Genomic DNA, 9,151 nt, shown 5'->3' with positions numbered 1-9,151 from the left:
TTAGATATGCCTCTATCATCCCATGCTTCATTCATCCTCTGTCCCTCCCCTTGAGGCCTGTCCTGGTCTCCAATGTTTTGAAACAAATGTGCGAATGTGATATCAAACAGACATAAGGAATAGTTCCGAAACGAGGCTAGTCAATCACTAAGGAATCATTTCACTTTTCTTTGTCTAACCTACTTCTTCGAATTGGGAGCGACCCCAGATTGTCCCTCCACCAAGTTTCATCTAACCGCTTCAATTGATGTGTTTGATCCTATTTTAATTTCCTACTTCTCTTGTTATGTAGCCGAACGAAGGAGACTGAATGTATGAACCGATATTTGTTGTCAAAGACCTAGCAATCTTCATTTGCAGAAGCGATTGGTCGCCCACTACTTTTGTTTACCCGCACTGTGTTCCCTGTTGCGCACCCTGTGGTTCTTCAGATGTACGAAGCTAGGATCGATGCTCTAACACGGTTCGAGTGAAAAGCGGCAAGACGACAGATAAGACTCAATAATTCCTGTCAGCTCATTGTGTATGCAATCAGGAGAGGGAGAGAGAGAGAGAGAGAGAGAAGGAAGAAGACGAAGAAGAGCACGGAGAGATGAGCACAAGGAACAAGAGACCTAAGCCACCAGAAGCATTTAAACCCCCTTCGTAGTTCGAAAGGATTCACGTGTTGTTGCTTTAAGATGATGGATCGAGTTTCACTTTGTTTCAACAAATCTCTCTCTCCCTGTACCTCAATTGGGATAGGAGCATCAGTTCATGAATGAAACTAGATTGACACCTTCGTTTTGGATTTCAAATACCACAACGAGATTAGTCACGAAAATTGAGAAGACCATCTACTAACGAGCGTTGGTGAACCAATTGCCGGTGTATACTAACTAACTGGTCAGATTAGGTTCCATCCCATACCTCTTGAGTATGTTGGTCTTGTTTAAAAAAAAAATGTAGAATGGAATGAATAGCTTTGTAGTTTCGTCTTTAGCATATTCTCGGTCCCGATCGTAATGCCATCTTGGGGTCGAGCCTAGAACCACTCGAACGTTGAGCCAAGTTCTTAACGGCGTTTGGACGCGTAGAGCACGGTTGAGATCGGATCTCCGCACACGCCGAGTTATCGGAGATCCAAAGATATCTCTCAGGACACTCGCTCCTCTCAGCCGTCGGCCATGTGTTGCGCAACCCCCCATCTAGACCCTGATGATGATCATCATAATGGTAGTGGTGATGGTGGCGGGAGAAAGAGAAGCAAGCAGGCAAGGATCACTGAAGGTCGCTCGTGGGTCAAACGAGTGCCCGCTGGGATCCCTTGGAAACACCGTCACCACTGGGACGGAGGCCGTAGCAATACTAGCCCGTTGGAGGGCTCGAGGTAAGCGGGTGGCAACTTGGTGTTGCTCTCGTGACTGTCGTCATTTGTGCCTTGGCTACACTGGGTCGTTAGCTTGACTGTTGCCTTCCTCTTCTCGAGGGTTGTCCATAGAAGAGACACCACACCTGAGCGAGGAATCGTCGAGCTCTCAGTGTCCCAACTTTGTTCAATAAATGAAGACGTGAAGAACTACGCTCCGAAAAGAAGCACCAAAAAAAGAGACTTTGAAAAAGTATCACCCGATAAAAGACAGTTGAAATCAGAACATCATGGATGATCTGTTTGCCGTTGCTGAAGGTGAATTGCATTGCCATGAATCCATTGTGTTGACCGATAGTCGGTCATATGAGGACCAGGTGCTACTTAAGGATCGACGAGTCCTTGAAAACATTCTCAATCGTCAGCAGGATTCTCGGCACGGAATCGTCAACTACTTCAACACAGTGCAAAGTGAAATCAAACCCCATATGCGGAAGATTGTCTCGGATTGGATGCTCGAGGTCTGCGAGGAGCAACAGTGTCATCCCGAGGTGTTCTCTTTGGCCATCAACTACATGGACCGATTCCTAAGTCAGCTCTCCCTCCAGAAACACCAGTTCCAACTTCTGGCTAGTGTGTGTCTCTTCTTGGCCTCCAAATTCAAGGAGACAAACCCACTTCCGGCCGAAAACCTGGTCATCTACACCGACAACAGTATTTCCACCCATGAGATCACGGTAAGTGTTTCTAGCTGACTTTGCTGGATGCCTTTGTTCTATGATTTTATGAGTTGGATGCGATTTGCATGGGGTACGTCCATCCCTTGAAACGATCTTGAATGTCTCCTCTTCTCGTTACAGCAATGGGAACTGTTGGTACTCGATGTGCTCAATTGGGATCTCTCAGCTGTCACACCTTACAGTATATTGGACCACCTTCTTCGAACTCTGGAGTTTGATCCCAAGTTTCAAGTCGAGACCGTCCGTCGTCATTCCGAGACCTTTGTGGCCTTGGCTGCCACCGAGCACGTATTTTGTCAAACCAGCCCTGCTGTCATCGCCGTGGCGTGTCTGGCCTCGGCTCTCCGAGGATTGAACGCTCAAGGTCTGGACGAGATGTTGGCCAAACTTCAAGGTCTTACCGGTGTACAAAAGGTGGGTGATTCAGCTGCGCATAACGCACTCTCGATTCACGGGATTATTCATGGGTCTTTGTTTATTTCGTTTACAGAATGCTATCCAAGAATGTATGGACAAAGTGGAAATCTCCATCAGTCTCAGCATGTCTGGAGTCAGCTTCCAACCCACCAATTCGTCTCCAGCGGTGGCACCAAACCAACAATCAACTCATTCCTCCACCAAAATTATCCCTCAACAACCAGGATACTACCAACACTCCACCACGCCGACTGATATCATGGAAATATCCTCGACCTGTGTCTTTTAAGGCGATGAGAAGAGTAATTCAATCCAAAAGCCAACCGACAACGTTGCGTTGTTGCCTCTCAACCGTTAGTCATATTTGCCCCCTCGATTCTCATCTTGTTCTCCAAATGAATAATTGCTCTTCTTTTGGATCCCATATTCATCCAGTTACAGTATTTCTATATTTCATGGGCATGGATCTCGTCAAGGATTCCTTATAAATTTTTTGGAAGTCCCCTAATTCAAAATCTCGTGCGTTTGCAAGATGTTTTGTGCTCTTATCTCAACGTTGTTGTATTTGTTCTACGTGCAGAACAACGACTCGAGGGGTAAACTTACCTTTAGCTCGTTGGGCTCGCACGTAGTTTCATCATCACTATTTTTGTTGTTATGTACCTGATTTCATATATGAAAGAAAAGCCAAATAGAATTGAAATAAATTATGTGATTATCCAATGGAAAATTGCCTCTCTCCATCTCTGATCCAATTCCGCTCGTTCCCATGAGTGGCGACAAGCTAGAGATTTCCCCCCATGATTGGAGTCGTTGGTAGTAGCCACATCACTCTCATCGAAGTTAGCTACCACATTAGGGAAGAATCAACACTCCTGATCAATCCCACTTCTTGTCCCAGTTTTGAGCAGCTGAGTAGAACACTTTGACTCTCTGGTAGCAAGGATGTCCTTCGCTCACATGACGACCACATCCTGTCTAAACAACTTACGTTTTGAAGCTTTTAAAAACTGTTAGCGAAACAAAGGCTTTGAAATAACTGATCTGACAACGCTCCCTTGGCCACTTCCTCTCCAGTCTCTAGTCTGTCAACATTCACATGCTTCACCCAATGGCCAAATTGACATGGTAGCCGCCACTGAGGTTCAAAGAAACGGCAAATCGTACTTTCTTATTTCAACACATTTCCATGGTGGGACTTTCATCGGGACTTTCATCATTGGGGTGTGAGAGCCGAGAGCCAAGTCCCAAGGGGTTAATAAATCCTGCTTGATCGTCAAGTGATGATTTGCATCGTTTACCATCATCAGTTAAAAATCAACGAGCTAGAAAGTTGAATTGGTGATCCAGAATACTCATCAGCTCGGAGTTGTCGTGCTCACGCTGCTTGAGTTTGAGTTGGTTAGTGAGCTGGTTGGTTGGTTGGTTGGTCGGTGGGTTGGTTGGCTGGTAGGCTTTCCACTGAGATTTCATCTGCCCCAAAAAGACTCGTGCCCATTCCATTTTCTATGGTTCTAGGATCGGCACAGTGAGGTTAGTCCATCCCGAGACCATTGAGTTCAAGTCGAGAGCGACACTCTGTGCAATGTCAATGCCAGGTGTCACCTCAAGGCAATTTCAAAAGCTTTGTCGTTCATCGTCGCTGTCGTTCTCCTCGTCATTGAGTTCATCTGCTGCCCATGAGCAAGCAGCCAAGCACTCGTTCCCTCTACAGTAGAGAACCGTGGTTCTCCTTGGCTCGTCCAGAGGAACTTGGATGAGGATGGAGCTAATGCCAACCCATCAACAACACGACAATGGTACAGCATGGCCAGGGACATGGAGTGAGGTATTTATTTTTTGATGACAATTCAGCTCTCGTTCTCTCTCTCTCTCGGGTAACTCAATTCACAAAAATCCTTGAGACAAAGGGGTGAGTGTAGAGTGTTGTTTTATTTTATCCGACACAAATCGGGCAGCACCTGCTCCCAACCAGTTATCAGGACCTTTCGTCAAAATTTAAATCCTGCTTCTGTTGGTTTACCACTTCGTCATCACGAGCCTCCAGAGTAGATCTGATCGAGCGAAGAACAAGATCGTCTCAAATACCGATGCCGTAACGGAAAAGACAGAATCCTTTGGTGGTAGTGGTTGTTGTGCATGTAGAAGGATGATGATAAAGTAGAGAGAGAGAGAGAGAGAGAGAGAGAGAGAGAGAGCAGCTGTTGGGCTTGGCTTTAAATCTCCCACCACCACCTTCTTCTTCTTCTTCTTCTCCTCCTCCTTCTCCGCCGACCATCTTGACTGTCTCAGCTACGTTCGAGGGAGGGGGTGCTGCAAGGTGAGAATGTCAGCTCATGTCTGGATTTAAAGAGCCTCGCCATCATTAGGATTGGCCTCGAAAGTCCGACGTCTGAAAGTTGAGCGATACACAATTCGTATGGAGTATTGCATCATACCATACCACTTAAAGAGGTTCTCCCGGAGTACTGCTCTTCATATGAGCCTTGTTCATGTTTGGTAGACAAGGGAAATCGTAGCAGATGGTAAGCAGAACTTACCTGAGTTTCTCAAGGACATATCAAACCCTCCGTGCTACAAAAACACCCAAGTTCGGATACAAAGGAAACGAATGGTTCGCCTCATAGTTCGGATGGGTAATGAGAGACTAGTAGCGAGCGAGTCGGAGATCAAAAATAAACATTTGATCCAGTTCCATTGATCCGGGAATTTAGCTCAAAAGAGAGATTCGGACCTTAAGTATGACGGACGACGGGATCCATGGATAGCAGATGGGATAGCAGCTCAGCTGGGTGTGGATCTAGAGCAGAATCGTTGAGATCTCTGAACATTAGCAGGTTTTTCATCCAAGAATCATTAATATTGCTGGTGGTGATGCTCGATGAAAAGGTTTGCTCTACAATCCTTTTATGCTTTGAAAAGAGCCCTCGGGGCTCAGAGGAGAGGAACATGATGAGCAAAAATGCGTATTGCGATCCCCATTTTTCGTTCTTCTTACCAAGCCCACACCGGCTTACGATCCATATTCTTCTGTATTGAAGGGTAATTGTGAACTATGGAGGAAAAAAATATCGCCCTGTTACTTGATATACGGCAATCAAGTGACATGCACAATGGGACATGAATTGGCACCAAAACTTGGGCGCACTGATCGTTACTCCGCGAGACTTTTTTAAGGGGCTCAAAGGGGGAATGTGATCGTCAAACAGACTTCCCTATTCAAGGCCGGATGATTTTTATTTCAGCTCTTTTTATCGGAAAATCCCAATGGACAGTGAACGTTCCAATCGAGAAATGGAGAGTGAGGGTCGGGTTCGAGACGGCAAAAAACTGCAAATAGGCTTTGTCGCAGCCAATTTGGATGTCGTGTGTGTGTGTGTGTGCAAACGATGGGCTTCTGTGCAAAACAAGCTTTTTTTGTCCCATCCAGGACTTTGTTATGGAACTCTACTCCTGAACTGGGACTAGACTAAGAGCAGATTATGACGAATCTGTGTCGGTTAAACTGTTCCAAAATAGTTTCGAAATTCCTCAGGATAATCTCTGTTGTGTAGTACTGAAAGCAAGAGCAAGCGAGTTCTCTCTTTCGCTCTTGCTTTACCTACCAAGACGATGGACGATGCTTATTGTTCATTGCTCAGCCAGTGGGTCGGTAATTCACTGGCATTTGAACTGTTGAAATGTGTCTTCGTTCTTTATGATTTCCCACGGCAAAACTAGATTCTCAGCGTGATCTCTTTCTTTAAATTAGACCTGAGGAGTCTTACTCACTGACCGAAATACTATGTTCCGTGTTGCAATTGTGGATTGGGAAGTGTTTGCGGATCGCATTCTCGACAAGGGTAAAAATTTAGTTAGTCCAAAGAACAAAATATCAACTCATCATGATGCAGAGCAATCTCAGGTTCTTGGTCATGGAACAGTGGAAGAATGTCCGTCTTTGTTTGGACAGTGTATACGTATGTGTATGGATGTACAGGACGTTATACATTGCATTGAAGATAGCTCCCGGGAGGATATGGATACGATTAAGAATGGAATGTTTCTCCCTGCTTCCAAGTAATTCGGGTTCAAAACCATGTTTTGACCCTTTTACAAGCGGCTCAAACTTGGGAGAGTTCGTGTGCTCTCGAGCATGCAATGTGTCTTTTTACTCGTGTGTCTTGTGTCGTCCTATCGGGATTTAGTCAGGTTATTCCCACCCCGGTCTAGCCACGCTGCTTTAAACCCTCTCTCTCGTTTCTTCCACTTTTCTAAAACCAGTTAGTACAAACCTGAAGCTGGAAATAGTGAAGGGTGTCTTGAGTTTTATTGAGCGAGTGTTGCTGTGGCGCACGATGGTTGGACAGCAGTCTACTGGTCTGACATGAAGCAACTACCAATTGCTCGGGGCATTGTCTTGGTATTTCCCTTGTTGCCTCTCAGAGACGTAGATATGTACCGACACTACCATTGATGAAAGTCAGTCCAACATTTTTGTGAAGGAAACACCACCGCCATGGACAAAGTCATTGGACGGCACGGCCACACCAACAACATTCTTTGGTGGTTTTGACTGACAATGTTCTCACACCCGTTTAGTGATGTCGGCAATTGCATTGGTCGAGAAAACCCCTGGATCTCGCCAGTGTCTCGTAGGAAACAATTGGACGCTATTTGGGTGGGATGGGGGGGTTATATCCCCTTGTGATAAGAGTGATATGGACCACAAAAGCCGAGCTATTCTAATTCCCTCTGTTTAAGGTCATTAAGAGAGCACATTCAAAGTTTATACCCTCTGCTTCTCGTGTGCATGATCTGCCCAAAGCACCCGAACGTTTTGATAAATGTTTCCAAGACAGGATGTGAGATGATCACTTGAAACAACCCAGCTCATTCTGGAGTTATGATGATGATGACGACGACGACGACCACAAGGAAGGCGACGACCGTTCTGATGAGACTGAACTTGCTCTATCTTTAAATGGTGCCAATGGACAGCAATTCTTCTTGAGCAACCAGTCAGGGTCGAATGATTATTATAACAAGAAGAAGAAGAAGGAGGATGGTGATCCTACGTACGTACGTACGTAGTGTGAGGTCCGGGGCACTTTTCATGCGAACGCCGAACATAAATGAGCTACTGGCCCCCCTAAAATGAGAGACGACAGAGACTTGAATGAATGCATGTGTACACTCACACACTCAAGGGCCCTGCTCGACTTCATTATAAACATGATGATGAGCACCACCACCACCACTTGATCTTATTGGCACCGGAAATCCATCTCAATCCCCCTTGTCTTATCATCGTCGCCTCCTCTGTTGGATGTTTTTGGGTGCATTTGAAAACGGGCAACAGTCGACCAACCGACCGACCAACCGGCCAACCGACCGATCGGCCATCATACTCGCAGGCCTTCCATTCAAACAAGTCCTTGTGAGAGACAACATTTGTACATTTGACTAGTAGCAATGTTTGGTACTCTAGTATCCAACGACATTCCTGTAGATCTTGAACAGGATCGCGGCTACTTCTTGATGTCATACTTTGTCACATGATGCAAAACAGTTATCATTACGCTTTACGTTCATACCCGTCGTCATCGTCGATGATGATGATGACTACTACCAGTTCTTCCAGTTTAGCTCGAGGTCCTTCAGATCGAGTGCCAATCATCCAAGGCTCCGGCGGACCCATTTTGACATTCAAAGAGTAGTCTTTTCCTCGTTTACGAGACAACAAAGTCAAAGAGCTCGTGAAGACACAAGATCGAGTTGAAGGCATTAACATTCCGAACCCAAGAAACTGGGCTCACTTCACAACCACCCTCCGTTCCTCCGTCCAGCGGTCAATGGTTCAGCCTCACGTTCTTGGAGCCCAAAGCTCCGAATTAGTGGGGGCCACCATCCAGGGCAGGGGTTAAACACATGGGGTTGACCAGGCCGTTCGGTGCTTCACAGATCTTGGATTGACCCTTGCCTTCAAACGTGGCAGTAAGCATGCCAAAGGAAATAATCATCTGTTGCCTCCTCCTCCTCCTCCTCCTCCTCCTTGTTCTTGTTTTCCTCTGTGCTTGCTTGGGCTCTCTTCTTCATGTGAAACACCCGAAGAGTCTGAGAATGTCTGGAGCTCTGAATGAGAGCACCTCCGAGCCCTCAATGGTTGGTTATGAATCAAGAGACGCATGGAAATGGCCATCATAACTAAGTAGCCTTCGGCTGAGGTAGAGAAAGGTTCCCTCGTATGTGTATTTGAAACACAAAGGGATGGCTGAATGGAGAATATCTCTGGGCTAAGAACCAACCGAATTGCGAGTTTTCATTGTATGTATAAAGGGTTCAAGGCCAACCCGATGGAGACCTCCCCCTCCTCATCCAAGTTTCCAGCTTCCCCTTGATTAAGAGCGGAATAACTATTATCAGAAATTGCCTGATTCCATCAAAGATGGCCGGAAACTCGGGTTGTTGTAGTTGTCTATTGTAGAAACTTCACGGCAAAGGAGTGCTCCCATTTCCAAAGGCGGATGTACGGTACAGCAGGCTTCCCCTTGATTAAGAGCGGAATAACTATTATCAGAAATTGCCTGATTCCATCAAAGATGGCCGGAAACTCGGGTTGTTGTAGTTGTCTATTGTAGAAACTTCACGGCAAAGGAGTGCTCCC

The 9,151-nt window shown here is 46.0% G+C and overlaps 1 protein-coding gene across 1 annotated transcript; it reads left to right on the top strand.

The window, feature by feature from the left end:
* Positions 1-1,445: 1,445 nt before the first annotated feature.
* LOC131877623 (G1/S-specific cyclin-D3-like) lies at positions 1,446-3,338 on the top strand. The gene is made up of 3 exons (XM_059223353.1): positions 1,446-2,085; positions 2,209-2,502; positions 2,579-3,338. Exons 1-3 carry the CDS (start codon positions 1,639-1,641, stop codon positions 2,792-2,794), a joined length of 957 nt encoding a protein of 318 aa, XP_059079336.1. The 5' UTR covers positions 1,446-1,638; the 3' UTR covers positions 2,795-3,338.
* The last annotated feature ends 5,813 nt before the right edge of the window (positions 3,339-9,151 follow it).

This window comes from Tigriopus californicus, chromosome 3 (genome assembly GCF_007210705.1).
Source record: "Tigriopus californicus strain San Diego chromosome 3, Tcal_SD_v2.1, whole genome shotgun sequence".
Taxonomy (NCBI): domain Eukaryota; kingdom Metazoa; phylum Arthropoda; class Copepoda; order Harpacticoida; family Harpacticidae; genus Tigriopus; species Tigriopus californicus.
Note: the sequence above shows the minus strand (reverse complement) of the source record. Positions and strands in the feature narration are given on the sequence as shown.

Excerpts from the sequence above, each read along its gene's own strand:
- LOC131877623 (XM_059223353.1), top strand. The coding sequence starts at position 1,639 with ATGGATGATCTGTTTGCCGTTGCTGAAGGTGAATTGCATTGCCATGAA. Across the intron at positions 2,086-2,208 it reads TTTCCACCCATGAGATCACG|CAATGGGAACTGTTGGTACT; the intron begins GTAAGTGTTTCT and ends TTCTCGTTACAG. Across the intron at positions 2,503-2,578 it reads GTCTTACCGGTGTACAAAAG|AATGCTATCCAAGAATGTAT; the intron begins GTGGGTGATTCA and ends TTTCGTTTACAG.